The 16,672-nt window shown below is 36.7% G+C and overlaps 3 protein-coding genes across 5 annotated transcripts in view; 2 read left to right on the forward strand and 1 right to left on the reverse strand.

The window, feature by feature from the left end:
- Positions 1-1,530: 1,530 nt before the first annotated feature.
- On the reverse strand, positions 1,531-9,493 carry p2rx8 (purinergic receptor P2X, ligand-gated ion channel, 8). Of its 3 annotated transcripts, XM_059515157.1 has the most exons (12): positions 9,060-9,493; positions 8,797-8,941; positions 8,616-8,687; positions 3,706-3,781; positions 3,452-3,536; positions 3,244-3,327; positions 3,003-3,144; positions 2,795-2,904; positions 2,343-2,436; positions 2,193-2,258; positions 2,029-2,114; positions 1,531-1,878 (listed from the first exon to the last, which is right to left on the reverse strand). In XM_059515157.1, the coding sequence occupies exons 1-12, from the start codon at positions 9,224-9,226 to the stop codon at positions 1,815-1,817; spliced, it is 1,191 nt and encodes a 396-aa protein (XP_059371140.1). In that variant the 5' UTR covers positions 9,227-9,493; the 3' UTR covers positions 1,531-1,814. The 3 variants fall into 3 exon arrangements, 2 of the variants coding, with proteins under 2 accessions (XP_059371140.1, XP_059371139.1); XM_059515156.1 differs by having other exon boundaries at positions 2,193-2,436; XR_009424446.1 differs by lacking the exon at positions 1,531-1,878 and having other exon boundaries at positions 2,030-2,114; positions 2,193-2,268.
- A 2,821-nt stretch (positions 9,494-12,314) lies between these two features.
- txndc17 (thioredoxin domain containing 17) lies at positions 12,315-14,456 on the forward strand. The gene is made up of 5 exons (XM_059513716.1): positions 12,315-12,321; positions 13,077-13,232; positions 13,317-13,398; positions 14,086-14,161; positions 14,244-14,456. The coding sequence occupies exons 1-5, from the start codon at positions 12,315-12,317 to the stop codon at positions 14,310-14,312; spliced, it is 390 nt and encodes a 129-aa protein (XP_059369699.1). The 3' UTR covers positions 14,313-14,456.
- Positions 14,457-15,319: 863 nt separating this feature from the next.
- nxn (nucleoredoxin) overlaps positions 15,320-16,672 on the forward strand; it is a 78,207-nt gene continuing 76,854 nt past the window's right edge. Inside the window, exon 1 of the mRNA XM_059514698.1 lies at positions 15,320-15,800. Coding sequence (XP_059370681.1) covers positions 15,492-15,800 — 309 coding nt within the window. The 5' untranslated portion in view covers positions 15,320-15,491. The remainder of the gene's footprint in view (positions 15,801-16,672) is intronic.

Genomic DNA, 16,672 nt, shown 5'->3' on the forward strand with positions numbered 1-16,672 from the left:
TTATAATGGTATTTGTATGGAAACCATTAGAATTTCAGTCAATCTTATATCTTGACAGAATAATGAGGACATTTTACAAAATGATGTATCTGATCTACAGTAAGAATACTCTAGAGATCCTCTCTGTTTCACTCCAAATAGAAAAAATGGATGCTTTTAAAAACTAAGGGCAGATAAAATGTTTGTCCCATATCTCAAATCAGTGATTTCCCCCAATTAAGTTGGCAAATCTAAACCCGGTCTCAATCTGACATCAATTTCCTGTTGTTAGACCTGTGCTAGCCTACATCAGAGTGTTATTTAGTGTTTTTGGGGGCTCAATAATAATCTTGTCAAAGGGGTTTAGGAGTGTACTGAGAAAAAAAAAACACTTTATTTTTACATGGATTACCACCCACAGGATCTTGACAGATTTGGCACTTCCGTCGGAGCTCAGTTAACCTCAGGGCATTTATGTGACACAGCTCTAATTGGCTTTGTACAAAACTGTGCCATGATGCCATCTTCAAAGAATACAGGAGTTAACTGAGGACACTCAAAAGCTTTTGCCAAACTCTACAGTGTTCGGGGCCACTAAGGCTTTCAGTCATGATAGGTTCTGATGATGAAATACAATAAAATATACAAAAAATTTGATAGAGAATAGGAATGATATGTGGCCAATTGAGTGGCTGGATTGGGTACGGGTGGCACAGATGCTTCATGTTTTATCAGGTTCTGAAATTTTGTCTCAATGAAAATGTGTTCTGTTACTGTACTGCAGATCTAAAAGCCCTGGAAATAATATTTTAAATGAATCATATAAAGCTAATTGTGATCACACGAGCTAAACTGTTCTGAGTTTTGTGTGTTATTATGACCTCTTCTGGTAATTTTATGTCCCGACAACTAACTCATACTTTCAATGTTTTTAAGCAGGACATTTTAGTAGGAATTTAAGTAAATCTGGTGAAGTGGTTTGAGTATAGTCATCATACAGCAACAAAATCATTCTAGTATTGTTAAAAAAAGAGAGAAATAATAATAATAATTATAATAAAAGAGTCAAACATGATAAATCCACTGAATCAGTTTAATGTCTTAAATCATACTAAGAGTTTAGATGCAAAAGCCTCTAACATCAGACGTTTTTCTTTAAAATTAGCATTGCTTTATGGCTATTATGTATAGGTTTCTATGTAAGTAATGGTACTTCTGAATGGTTTGAGGCTGGGATTTAGCGCATTTAAAGTGAAAAAGTACTCAATGCACTTATACTGTGTGGAGAGCATTCACTCAGTATCACTCATGTATCATCATCTCATTTTTGACTAAGACGGCTTTTAGAGGCTTTTGAACTCATTGGAACTCATATTAACTAATATAATTGTCTATGACGTTAAGTCATAGTCAATCCATCAATCAAGTCATTTCCATCTTGATCTTCCGTCATGATTTCTAGCTGAAGTCCATGCCGCCAGACTATGCATTACTCTAAAATAAGTGGTTAAGAACCAGCAATACATGGCAGAATCACATCTCACGAAACATACCATATTTCCACAGAGGGGATGAAAAACCATTTACAGTTTCCCGCTGATTGATACCAAATATGCTTTACATTTCCACAGGTCTTTTAGACACAACATCAGGAAGTCCAACACAAACATAAATCTGAATATGGGATTCTATTTATATACTATATATTATGCAAATCACATTTACTAAACTCCAGCTTATAATGCCTAAAAGTGAATAAGCTATACAGTGAGATTTTATTCACTTGTTTTTTTTTTATGTGTAAGCCACTTTTCTCATTACTATAATTGTAATTTTCATAAACTGAATTTTCTCCTCAGACCCTCTGGCATTATTTGTAATGGAATTTCTTTGTCATTCCTAAAGGAGATATAAAATAAATGTGATTAATACTTGCAGTTTCATGTGACATAGGAAAGAATAGATAATGCATTATTTGAATAATATTCGTTCTTAAATCAAATAACACAGCACAGTAGCATTTCTAGCAAACATGCTTCTGTTACATACATTGTCACTCTGTCAAGCTTCGACTCTGTGTAAACACTCCTCTTCTTCATCGCGTACAGTAGCATAATGTCACAGATGTAAGAACCCTTGGGGATAAACAAACGTGGTATATAGTTTGAAATAGATGATGTATGATGCATGCATCTGAATATTTACATACTTACAGCAGCCATTAAAGTCAGAGCAGAGGCTATGTTGACAATGGTAGGAATAATATTAAATCTTCTTGCCTGGAAAAGACTCATATATACATGTATTAAAAGCATGCAATTTATCACTTGTGCATTCATGACTTCAGCGTTTGAGTCACGTACCACTCCAAACACCATGATGTCCAAATGAATTCCAAAAGCTTTGTAAAATGTTCTTTGCCTCTGTCCTGCAGCATCAGTGGAATAGCGAGCAAATCTGAGAAGACAATTATTGGCAATACTGAACATAACAACATTCCATGTCGAATGGAACAAATCTTAGAGAATTTGTAAAGTTGTTATTTTCTGTAGAAAGACAAACATAAAATAGTGATGAAATCTTAAATATTCAAAGCCATTCATTAATATTGACTGAGTAATCCACTATTTTGTAAAGCGGGGCAAAATTACTATTTTCACCTGAGATTTGATTCCAAATTACAGGAAGAAAAATATTATTTTGGCATGCACATAGGCACATTCTATTTTGATAGAGGGAAACAATTACATTTCTAGTTTCAATATTATTTGTTCTCCGATTGATTTTGACTAGTAAAAGAGCAGTGTGAATGTACCTGAAGTCAAATGAAACTTTGTCCAGACATACAAAGCTGTAGCGAGGACGACATTCTGAGTCTTTATCAAGGTCACAGAGCCACTCAATCAGAACCCCAATGGAAACACCCTGGCATTATAATATCAAAACAATAGATTTAGAGTAATAAGTAAATGTCTATTAAATTAAATGTTGCCTAACATTAAAACTACATTCACTGTTCTCACCCTTAAAGCCAGTTCTTCAAACTTATGTCCAGTTTTGTTCACGATATCTCCCAGGCGAAATATAGGACAGTACGGTTGAAGAGTTTCATCATACGTGCAGTGTTTGAAAAGCAATTTTCTGTTTTCCTTTGGAACATTTGACCTGAGAGGGTAAAAAACATTTGAGATAACGGAGTTGTAATACTTTAAATAGTTTTATATAGTAAAGATTTGTGTGCTTTTTAATTATTGAGTTTCTTACGCTGAGAAGTTGAACTGGGAAAATCTGATGAAGTTTCTTATGTACAAAGTGAAGTTTTCAGCTTCTCTCACAATGTTGGTGGGGCTAAAAAAGTGTGACCTTACTTTTTATTTGAAACTTGATATTGACAATTATTTTATTAATTGCATACACTGTCTTGAATGAACATTGTAACTGTACTTTAAAGAGTGAGAGAAAGTATTCTTACTCTGGATCCCTGTGTCTTTCAGTGGGACACCAGCCATATATTTCACAAGTGCGGTTGTGTATCAAACAAACGCCAGTTTTAATTCCTAAACAGAATGAAACCATTAAGTACAGTAGGTTTTTGCATTTTTTAAAAACAGCAAAATTGTGGATGGAAAATATTTATTATGCAACATGGCTTATTATGCTAACATTATTTTGTACATTAACTAATTATCAGCTTATTTTGCAAAAAAAAAGCTTTTAAAATCATACCGTTTCCAGCCCTAACTGCCTCTCCTGCTGTGCATTCTTCATTCTTAGAGCACGTGTTATTCGGTACATCTGGGTTCTAAAAAAAAAAAGATGCCATGGGATAAGGTCTAAAAAAGGTAATTCTGACTTTTTGTCTCACCATTTGAACTTATTTTTTCTCACAATTCTGACAAAAAGAATGGTAAAACACAGAAATGCGAGATATAAACACAAATTGTGATAAACACAAGCTTGTGAGAATGAAGAATTTTGAGAAAGTCAAATGAAAAGGTATAAAAGATAAAAATTACATTAAAAAAAAAATTTTTTTGGCAGAATTGTGAGATATAAACAGAGCTGTGTACTTACAAATTGTAGTCTATTACTAATTATAGACTACTTTATGAAAATTGTAGTTAGTAGCAATCTAGGTTACTCATTTTAGGTAATGTATTCTCTTTATATTACTTTTTTTTAAATCTAACTTGTTTTAAAACTACCAAAAACTACATACCTTACTGATATGAAAAAGCAAAGAGAAAGAAAATATATTCAATTTTTTTATGTCAATATAATAAAACTTTATGAATCCATGATTTCCCAAGCACTGCAATGGGCTTGTGAGTTGTTAAAAAGCTAATTAATAAAATCATAAAAATTTTAAATAAATTATTTAAAGATTTGAGAGCTAAAAATATGCGCACAACTGAGTAGGATAAATTTTTATCCAATAAGAAAAAGTTGCATAGACCTACGATGAAAACACATTTACCGAATAAATTCCAACATGTGCATTGGAAAAGGTTATGTGACTTGCGCTATGACACGCGATAACTTGACTAACCAGTGGACCAATCTCATTCACAGTGTCTAATAGTACCTTTTACACCACTTTAGTTACTAAATGTACAGTTCTAAAGAACTAGAATGATTTTGTACGAACTATTTCCCAGTAGCATTAAAAGGGTTGCATTTGCACTAGGATGTGACGTAAGCTGGTTGACAGCGATGTCATTTGTGCAGGGTGTTCAACAACATTAACAAACAAGAACAACGTTAACAACAGGAGATGGAGGACACTGTGATCGGAGCTGTGTTTTTGTTGTCTCTCACAGGTTTCACAATAATGGACATGGAATGTCGACGTAAAGCGATTGAAAGACCGGAAAGAAGGACTTAGAATCTCCAATGACAACTGGAAGTGCTACATTTGCTACAAGTGCCTGCACTTCAGTGTCTGTCCATCTATCGCTGTTCATCATACTTGCAAAATAAGTTGACACAATGTTTACATTATGCTACACAGTGTTTTAAATCATGGTGGGTTAGGGCGTTTTCGAACGCGCCTGGCCAATCGCTGGCTGCATCCAAAAACTTAGGCAGGTGACTCGCTGCTGTAGCAGGCAATGACTTTCCAAGCAGCGTTTTTGCACCAAGGCACCTCATGAAACTGATTTTAGGCTTCTGAGGCAGAGTAATAGTTTAATGATCTACAGCAAAATATAGAGAGCTTTGGCGATAACTAAGTGGATATTTTATTACTGCGATATAAATTTCTCGCTAGAAATTACATAAAAAGTGGGTTACAGACAAACCGACTACCGACCGCAACTTTCAGATGCCATCTTTATTTTTTGGCCTAACTGTCACATATTGGAATGCACAGGATTGTGGGATATCAAAGGCAGCAAAGGATACATCTATGCTGCCTTCAAAAATCTTCCAGATGAAGGCATCTCAGGAGACAGGAACTGAAGCTAACATTGAATTCAGACGTGCCTGATGCCTTCCTACCTTGGAATGCGTCCTCCGAATGCAGCATTTTTCTTCTTGAGGATGCAGCCAATGTCTACTTACGTCACAAATAGTACCAGTTGTGCTTGTTAGACCTTGCTTCAGAGTTAATTTGTTCTTCAGAAAAGGCAGTCCGGTAATAAAATTGCACCTAGTTCCAGTGGTGCCTAAAAGTGGGTAGTTCCACAATTAGTTCTGGTACTATGAAAAGGCCTTATATGTTGTTTGGGTCTTCTGAAATGCCTGAGGAAAGTCTGTCATCAAAGTATTTCTGTATAATTACTGTCTTACATGACTGTGTTCCCGAACACCAGGCATTCATCTCTGAAAGCAACGACCACATTTATTTTGTTACATCTGCTCTCTCTGAAGTGCAAGTAATTTATTACATATGAACATTATTATAATCAGTGGCTTCTCCTAGTTTTCTTAGAGATATTTAGTACCAGTTCATCAGGAAGTGACGATTTTGTTCTCTTTGACTCGTTGGATGGAAACGGTGCTTTGTTCACTAATGTTTAATGCAATATTCCAGTTTTGCATATAAATTAAATTTGCATCTTTAGATGGAAACATAGCTTTTGTTAATCTTTGTAATGGGCTGGTAGTGCATTCTCACTGTAGATCCGCAGTCTGTAATCAAATAATCACTTCGAGGACATTAAGAAACTTCACAATTAAAGCTATCAAAAGATAACATAAACTGTAGTAGTATTTACAAATAACGGTGTATCTAAAAAGTATTAGACAACTAGAAAAAAACTCACCAGTATGAAACATCTTATAAGAGTAATGCTTGCCTTTTTTTAGTTTGATCCTCTTAATATTCTCTAGGTCTGACTCAGGCTCAAATTGATAAGGCAATATTGAAGCCATTGTTTAGAAAACATCAGGAGTGCAAGCAATTACCCGTTATGGTAAGAGACTTGACGTATCCAGACTACAAGCATTATATACGGTTAGCGAACAACAATACACTGGGCTAGCTAACCAATCTGGGCGTTCACGCCATGTCGTAAATGGACTGCATTTATATAGCGCTTTCAACAGATATATAGCACCATCCAAAGCGCTTTACAAGTTGCCTCACATTCACCCATTCACACACTCATTCATTCACCAATAGCGGTGTCAGCCATTCAAGGCGCCATCCAGCTCGTCGGGAGCAGCTGGGGTTAGGTGTCTTGCTCAAGGACACCTCGACACTTGGTCAGGTGGAGCCGGGGATTGAACCACCAACCTTCCGGTTTGTAGACAACCTACATGAACCACTGAGCCACTTCTGCCCCTAATTACCATAATTACCGTAATCCCGAGATGAAAACACTCTACTCGGAGCTGAATGGTGTGTTTCCATGGCAACACTATCAATGCCATAGCCCTCACATGCTCCAAAACTTGTAATTACAATTTATAAAGTCTTATAAAGACTTGGACTATTGACAGCTGTACCACCTGTCCACCGACAGATTAATTTAGGCACTACTAATGCCGAGTTCACACTGCACAATTTTCAAAGTAGTCGGACCACAGTTGTTTTTACACTCCATGACTATCTGGAGTAGCATTCAGTTGCTGCTGTGTGCACATTGCACGATGGATTTGCGGCAGGAGGTTACACACTGCATGATTTTATCATAGGAAGAATCACCGACAACTTTCTGGTCCGCAAACTACTTTTCATATAACTGCTCGCCGAACTTCCCGCTGCCCTATCTTGCTCTCTTATTGGCTGTAGGTCATTGCCAACAAATTTTTCAGTCAGAACTAATTTCACACAGCAGGATTTTGAATAAACAACAGATCCAGATATTTAGCATGTCAAATATTTCACAGGCATTAACGATTCCCTCAGATCATGTCTTTGATAATTTACACTGTGTTCTTTTCATTCAAGTGAACGAGCACTAATCTGGATCTGATTTTGGGCACTGAAAATCAGACGAAAGAACATGAAAAGCTATGAGTAAAATATCAAGTGCTGTCATCTCAGAATTCTGGAAATTACAACACGGCGTGAACGCAGCATCATGAGCCGAATTTCTGAGGGAAGATCCAGGAAGTAAACAGACCGTTTGTATCAGAATGGAAAAGCTGTGTAAAATAAAGGTAAAATGTGTAAAAAATAATGATTTCTTTTTAAAATGAAGCATGAACACATTACAGTGCACCCCACAAAACACAATCAAGCCTTTCAAAAAAGGGTTAGTTCACCCAAAAATAAAAATTAGCCCATGCAATACTTACCCTCAAGACATGAATTTCTTCTCTTAGATGAATCGGATGTTTTAAATATGGATATTTTTCTTACAAAACATATTACTATAGGAGGTCTTTATTCACCCCTGGAGCCATGTGGAGCAGTTTTTATTATGGATGGATGTGCTTTATTTGTCTTCTTTTGGACTGTTAAAGAATAAAAAAACACCCGCACACTACCATTATAAAGCTTGGATGACCAAGGACACTTTTTAATATAACTGGATTGGATTCATCAGAAAAGAAGAAAGTCATATACTCCTAGGATGCCTTGAGGGTGTTTAAATCATGGGTTAATTTTCATTTTTGGGTGAACTAACCCTTTAAGCAGCAGCACTATAAGACATTTTCATATTAGCCAAGTTGTGCAGCATATAAATAATATAAAAACAACAAAGGTTTATAAAATTATATATTATTAATATTGTGTGTGTGTATTGGTAGCCTCTCAAACAACAGTCACAAACACAAAAACTTTCTATATGAATGGCCCCTGAGACTCACAACACATAAGAAATGGCGGTATGAAATCGACAGATAAACCAACAAGAATATTAAACCTATCAAATCTGCCTGATAATGGGGAAGTAAAAGCACTGTAGTTCATAGGAATCACCACAGTGCTCTCACAAGCTCTTACACTGGTAATGGCCTGAATGGAACATGACAGATAACAAGCTGACTGTAATCAGCAACTAATGCAACAGTATTAAACAGTTATATGAGACATATAAAGAATATGTCACTGAATAAAAAAACAAATATGTTTTATTTAGTTTATAAATGTTTTTAGAGAACAGCGGAGGAGTTAAATGTTGTTGAAAGTGCAGATGTAAATTTTAATAAATGGTAAAGAGAACATTTTTTCTTTGTCTTACCTCTGAACAGTTGCCTAATGTTTGTTTTTTTGTCTCGATGAAATTGGTTATTATAGAGAGAAAGTTCTCTCCCTGGAAAAAAATGTAACCAACTTATTATTGAAGCAAATTAATGATAAAGCAAATCATTGTAAACATGATTAACAAGAAACTTTTTAGACTACGGTTTGGTTCGACTCACCTGGTTGGGGAAAACATAGTCCTCTGGTCCCCACAAATTTGAATCTGTTGTGTTGACACGTGCAACTCCTTTAACTTTAGTCACCACAGAACTCTCAATAGTATCATCTTTTACCTGGTATCCTTTGTTTTTCAAAAATACCCATCTGTTGAGGTAAATAATAATAATAATAATAACTGCATCTGTTTCATAGCTGGAATCATCACATAAGACCAAGCTAAACTTTTGATTGTGGTTAGACTAAAATTTATTATAGCTCTTACCCAATGAGATATCCCATGATGGTGAGTTGAAATATTCTGTACAGAAGTCCGATTTTCCTATTGTGCGTGTCCACATATTTGACTGTTGTATATTCAAAGAGAAACAGTAAGTGATTTTGACTGTTCTGCCAAGCCATTCCTGCTCCTGTTACTGGAGAAGTGCTCATGAAGTGCTCATACGCCCTGCATCCCTAAGAAACACACTGTCATGTGCAACACGTCATCTTGCAATTTGCATGCCCTACTACATAACCTTCTCTTATTTTCTTGTTTAGAATGTAAATTCATAAACCCATGTCTATTTGAGCTATTAATTTTGGCTCGAAAAATTGCCCAGTTTTAGCAGATATAACCGAATCATTGTTTACATATTGTACAGTAGTCAAATGCAGAACTCATTTTAATACTAGGAACTGTACTAATGGTATTTAGATGCTACAAATATAAGCCCATGTATTTTTAAGATATGATTCTCTCACAATTAAAAAAAAAACAGACAACCAAACAAAACGGTAATTTACTTGAGTTTCTGACTAAATGTTTTATTTAAAAATGTGTATTAATTTAAATGAATTAGCCTTATTATGTAAAAAAAATAAAAAATAAATTAAGATAAATGAAGACTTGTTTCATTTTGAATCTCTTAAATTAATGATTCAGATATCAAATACATAACAGTCACTGTTTGCCACCTACTTGCATAATGTAACATATACAGTCGTTATTTGCAGCGTATCGTTACTTTTAGAGACCCATTTTGATTGTCTATATCCGGACTTTAAACTTTTATCGATACTTTCGTTATTATTTAATGTTTTCAACACAGAAATGTAGCCATCTGTGTAGACTGTTTGTGAAGCTGTTTCAAACATAAAGTGTTACATGATGAGCGCTGCTCTCTCTCGATCAGCTGCTGCGCAAAAGTGTGTTTAAATATTCTGATGTGATTTCAAAGACATAGCAGAACCACCGTCATCTAGGAATAAGTTTGCGTGTGTTTGAATCGAGATCTTTTAAAGCAGTGGTTGATTGCGATTACACTTTTTTAACATTAGTTAGTTTTTAATGTTACTGTTTGAGCATAAACAATATGTGCAAAGTTGCAGCGCTAAAGGTTAGATACAAACAGAGATATCGTCTTTTAAAATTCTGTCAGTTTAATGCCTACAAAAACAGCTGGTAAAGGACTACAACAAGCTTTTCCCCAGATCCGTTACGTCATGAACCCAGATTAACCCCGCCCCCGGGAACACGCAACAAAAACTATGTTCACACTGCAGGCTGAAACGACCCAATTCCGATTTTTTTGCCCCTATGCGACCTGTATCTGATCTTTTCATGACAGTCTGAACGACACAGATCCGATCTTTTCAAATGCGACCCAGGCCACTTGGGTATGTGGTCCTGAATCCGATACGTATCCGATCTTTTGAAATGCGACCTCCGTCTGAACGGCCAGGCCACATGTATCCGACCCGTACGTCATTGATACGCTACAAACGTCATAATTCTGCGTTGAAGTAGGCGGGAATGAGAAGATAGACAACAACCATGGCGGACGATGCTGCTTAAACAACTTTAATATTGCTAAACGAGCTCCGCTGTTGACTACACTGTTGTTATGACATCCATGTTTAGCTACTTCCGCAAACAACGAGTGACGTCGTTGGCCGTTGAGTACTCTTCACCGCATGCGGGTCACTTCTGGGTCATTTCACGTTCACATAGGAGATCACAAAAGGTTGCATTTAATTGGAAATGTGAACGGCCTTGCAAAAAAATCAAATTTTTTCAACAAATCGGAATTGAGCATTAAGCCCTGCAGTGTAAACGTAGCCAAAGTGGGCGAGGCCATGTTGTGCTGCATTTAAGAAGAGGAAGAGAAAACAAGGGGTGCTGTAAAAATTCACAAGTTTCCAAACCAATGTTCTAAAGCAGCAGTTCTCCATCATGTTTCTCACATTGCCCTGCTCTGCATCTCTGTCTCATTCAGTTCGTTCCAATTATACACTTATTTTCATTATACATGGACGCGTGTACGGTTGCTGTGCTGTATTAAAGCTTTAATCTGAATAAAACCGTATATTAAAAGCTAAATTAAATTTTTAATTAAATTAAAAAATGAACAGAAGCAGTAGTATTTACAAACAACAGCGTATCTAAAAGTATGAGACAACAACCAACAAACATATCATTAAGAGCCGTGCTTGCACAGGTTCTGCGCGATCCTCTTTATTAATATTTTCTGCGTCTCAATCATGCTCAAATTGATAAGCAATATAGAGGACATCATTGTTTACAATACAACCTGAGCACATTCTGAGATTGAGAGGGGCAGGATGCTCAGACGCACTCGAGGCAGTTTCATAGACAGTAAAAGAAATGGACACAGCGACCCCATTGGATTCAACGGAGACAAGTAAGTCAATTAGAAGCACGCACTTCCTGGGGGTCGGGCGTACTGCGCAGACTCAAACTGAACTTGATGACGTAGATGTGACGTGAGCAACCTGTCTGACAGTTGTAAGTCTTATAATAGCTGTGCCATTGCTTTTATGGAATCTCTATGGGCTTCCCCCTTGACTTTATGCCTCCACGTCCCCCGATTGTCTGATAGTCAGTAAAAGATTGCCTGCGAGCTTCTCCTCCTGTCCATACGGTAATTTCTCTACTGTGCAATAGAGAGTTGCAGGTTATGATGCAATCGTTAGCCTATTATTACAAAAAATGCTTGTATGGTGCCATAACGTAAGATACAAGGTAATGGAGCCTTTTATACATTTTGTGTTTCTTTAGAAATAATGAATGGACAAATGGAGTCTTTAAACACCTCAGATGTAAAGTTATTCACTGTCAAAGTGACGCCAAAATGAATGGGAGTCAATGGAATGCTAACAGAAGATGGGGGTCCGCTAATCAATAGCGGTGCCCGGGAAGCTTCAATAAAATATGAAACCCTGCCCCCCTGGGCAGTTTAGTGAATCACAACACACTGAACCAGTTGACCAATCTCAGTCCATTGTGTATTTCTGAGGGAGGGGCTTCATAAAAACAGGAAATAAATCGAGGTGTTTGTCAGAGAAGGGACAGATCGCTGTGGAATAAAGGTAAATTATGTGGAAAAATAATGTGTTTTTTTTAAATCATGAACACATGTTAGACTGCACCCCATAAATACAATAATGCCCCCCCCCCCCCCCCCCCCCAAAAAAAAACAACAACAACCCAGTAAACCAACCCTTTGATTAAACGTGCATGAGGGGTGAACATTTTTATTTTCAGCCTGGTAAACCTGATAAACCTGGAGATTTGGTTTGGTCCTCAAACCGCATATAGCATGACCCCATAAATATAACTATAAAAATTAATTAAAAATAGTTTTAATATTATTGCACTTTATTTATTTAGTTGTTTTAAAATAAAAGAATAAATGAAATAATAATGTGTGATAATATTATTAAACATATAAGGTAGGCCTAGTATTAATTACAAATACAATTATTTTATAGTAAACTTCAAAATAAAATGCTAATATTTACTGCTACCTTCTTTGTTTGCCTCTTTAAGAAGAATCGCTTTATGTATTCCCCAATTGTAAGTCGCTTTGGATGAAAGCGTCTAAAAATAAATAAATAAAAGCGTTTTCATCATTTTCAAACTTAAAATCAGCAGGCTTTTATTTTGGCGGGTTTAAAGATTTGCTGATTAAAGAGCGTCAGTGAATGAATGTTACTGTTTTGTACACAGTTACAGTTATTTAGAAATAATATATTTAATTGATAATATATGTTTTCAAAATGCTAAGCTGTGGTTCAACTACTAAAAAAAAAAAAGAAGAATTCCAGGCTTTTATTTTAAAATTGTCCACTCTTATTTTGTTAAGGGTACACTCATGCACATGATTTCTTGATTTCTGCACACTTCCCTCACTACTGTTATCGTAAGTTTTACAGTCAGCTGACTTCATATGAAGATCAGTCTACATTGTGCAGCTAAAGCTGAACAACTGATTCCCAGAATACAAAATAATAACTAAATACGAGGACGTTGCTGTTCACGGCTACGAGGAATTTTGTAAAGCTGTGTCTGAAAGAAAAGGAAAAGACATATTCGCTTACTTCTCTGGAGATAAAGATGACCAGGGCACGAGCTGGTGTCCGGACTGTGTGAAAGGTGCATTCACGTTATACATTAGCTGTGCTGTTTCAGAAATTAAAAACTAGAAGAGTTCTTCTTTTTCTTGTTTTGCTCATGCAGCAGAGCCAGTGGTCAGAGGAGAGCCGACTCATCTTCCGGAGGGATCTGTCTTCATTTACTGCCAAGTAGGAGACAGACCTTAGTAAGTTTACAAGACATGGGCACACAGGAATAAATAATGTATGTTGCAGCATATAGTATATAAGATACAGCTTAGATTAAAATGAAAGTTCTTTGTAGTGAATGGGTGCCGTCAGAACGAGAGTCCAAACAGCTGATAAAAACCTCTACAAGAAATCTCCACGACTCCAGTCTGTCAGTTAAAATCTTCTAAAGTGAAACCTATTTGTTTATTAAGAAATGAATTCATTGTTAAGACGTTTTAAGTTCACACCATTTGCCTTTCACTAAAATAAGAGTCCTCTACCCATAATATCGCTTCCTCCTGTGAAAAAGGTGTCTTCCTCAGGAGAGAAATATGCACAGATCAAGCAGCAACACCAGTTATAAACAAATCGGTGGATTTTTACGTGAGAGCATGGACTTTTTCACTGCATGGAGGAAGTGTTGTTATAGATTGTCGAAGCTTTTCGCTTCACGAGATGTAAATTGATAGACTGGAGTGTTATTGTGATGTTTTCATCAGCTGTTTGGACTCTCATTCTGACGGCACCCATTCACTGAATATGATCCATTGATGAGTAATTAATGTAATGCTAAATTTCTCCAAATCTGCTCTGATGATCAAACAGACTCGTCTGCATTAGTTTTCATTTTTAAATTTGTGACCTGTTTGGTTAACATCTAATTTCACTGTTGTTCTTGCCAGCTGGAAGGACCCAAATAATGAGTTTAAGAAGAATCTGAAGCTGACAGGAGTACCCACACTACTGCGCTATGGCACGGTACAGATCAGTGCTTTGATAAGTGAATTTAACAGTTTCAATTTGTATGCATCTTGCAAATGTGCTGTTTGTCTGTTTTAAGCCCCAGAAGCTGGTTGAAGAGGAGTGTTTCAAAGCAGACCTGGTTCGAATGTTGTTCACAGAGGATTAACGTCCTGTGATGCACTGCTTGATGACAAACACGTTTCATACGTTCTCGGTCAATGAATGACACAGTTTTTATACTCTTGTCATTTGTAATCTGTGCTTCTGCCCTGCAATGTTCAGCGAAACAAATTGTGGCCTGGAATTATGTTGTGATGAAAAATGTAATTTCTGTTATCAATTACTCACCCTCGAGTTGTTCCAAACCTGTATGAATTTCTTTCAGCTGTTGGACGCAAAAGAAGATATTTTGAATGTTTGTAACCAAAGAGTTAAAGGTAGCCATTGACTTCCATAGCAGGGAAAATATAAATCAAAATACAGTAAACATAAATTAAATTTGTTTTATTATCCTAGCCTATGGGTTATGATTATGGTGGTTGCCATTTTGATTGTTTATATAGTTAGAACAAAATTAAATGTTTTAAAATCTATCTGCAAATGTTTTAAAAATAAATGCGGTTTTTGTGCTTTCCAAGTAAAATGATGGGAAATTATTGTGCACCAAGCAGATGTGGGTTTTTGTTTTTATTCCTAACTTCAGCAATCCTGTTATCAAGCAATACAGTTATGGGTTTTTATCATACAGAATCTGGGTGCAATTTTCCTGTGCACCATTTGTTTTTGTTTTTTACTTGAAGTAGTGCAGTTTTTACCGTCTGTTGTTTTTCTTTCGCTTTTAGTGGTAATTGAAATGAACGGGATGCATGAGGTAATCACTGTAACTCAAGAGACACCACTGGCTCCTGAAATGAAAGGAGTGAATATTACATGACATGACATGTACTGATACGGTTTCTCTGAGAATCCATTTATACATTCATCTATACAAAAAAAAAAGCATAAATTTATGCAGCGATAGAAACGTGAAGTTAGTGTAATTCGCTTGACCTCCCCGTGGACCGAGAGCGCCGAGGCGCAATTGCAGCATCTCGCCACTAGATGTCGCGACAGTCTCGCAGCGGGAGTCGGCGGCGCTGTTGCTGAGGGCCGGTTTATAACAGGAGCGCATTCCTCAACACCGCGTACGGTGGAGGCACACGACGGCCGCTGTCTCTCGAACCGCGGGACTGCCAAACTGGGCGCCAGGGCCTGCGGATATCCATCGAGCGCTTTGGGTTTACCTTAAAACCGCCCGAATAATCCAAGAAAAGCAAGCGCAGTCCGCTTCGAGGGCTCAGCAGCGATGTCGGAGTTTCTGGTGAATCTGCTCGGAGAGCGGCTCGTCAACGGAGAGAAAGCCGAGGTGGATGTTCACGCGCTGGGCAGCAAGCTGTCTCTGCTCGGGCTCTACTTCGGCTGCAGTTTGAACGGTCCATGCAAGCAGTTCAACGCGAGTCTGTGCGAGTTTTACAGCAAGTTTAAAAAATCGTCAGAGCACAAGGACAAATTGGAAATCGTCTTCATCTCTTCGGATCAGGACCAGAAACAGTGGCAGGACTTCTTGCAAGAGATGCAATGGCCGGCGTTGCCTTTTAAAGACAGACACAAAAAGGTAAGATGAGCCAGTAGATTTAATAAATGACACGAGACTGGAAATGTATTAAATTATAGAAATGCCTTTTTTTTTTTAAACAAAAAAAAGACTGAAAGTGTGTGTGCAGGTGTAAAAGATAAAAAAGAAGTCTGTTCTTCTGTTTTAAACCCTTTGACCTCTTATATTGTCAGATGATAAATGATCAGTTTCATCACTTTATTCTTCTCAGTGCTTGGTAACTAATTAAACTATCCTCTTTAATAGTATTAAACTGTAGTCTTGCTTTCAAAACTGGGATTTTTTTTTTTTGGAAGGTATCAAGACATTTCAAACGTCAACCTAATGCATTTTTATTCATCATTCCTATTAATCTAGATATACATCTAAACGTTTCATCCAGTCGTTCTTGTAGCAAAAGAGACTTTTGGATTTTATGGATGGAAGGTGGAAGAAATCCTGGGGTAATTTCATTATGAAATACACAAAGAAAAGCAGCCACATTTGAATTGTATAGTATGACTCCCACCTCACAGTATATGAATTACCTGTAATCCCAGAAAATAATAAAGCATTCGTTGTAGGTGTTTTTTAAATTTTTTTTATTATAGCTGGAGGCTGTGTGCTGCTGGGTGCTGTAAAGATGAAAAAACACACTTTGCAAACCACAATATACACGTATTAACCCTAAATCATTACACAATGACCATCTCAGTGTCTGCCAACTTAAACATTTCTTTTCCCTTTTCACTTGCTTATACAGTCAAAAATGCAGACTAGTTTTTAGTTTGTATCAGCACATCCAGTGTGCGCATCCGGAAACCCTAATTACATTAATCTAAACTCAAAGCTATTACAGAAAATTGTAAAAACAATTAGTTGCTAAATGCTTG

The sequence above is a fragment of the Carassius carassius genome, chromosome 28 (genome assembly GCF_963082965.1).
Source record: "Carassius carassius chromosome 28, fCarCar2.1, whole genome shotgun sequence".
Lineage (NCBI taxonomy): Eukaryota > Metazoa > Chordata > Actinopteri > Cypriniformes > Cyprinidae > Carassius > Carassius carassius.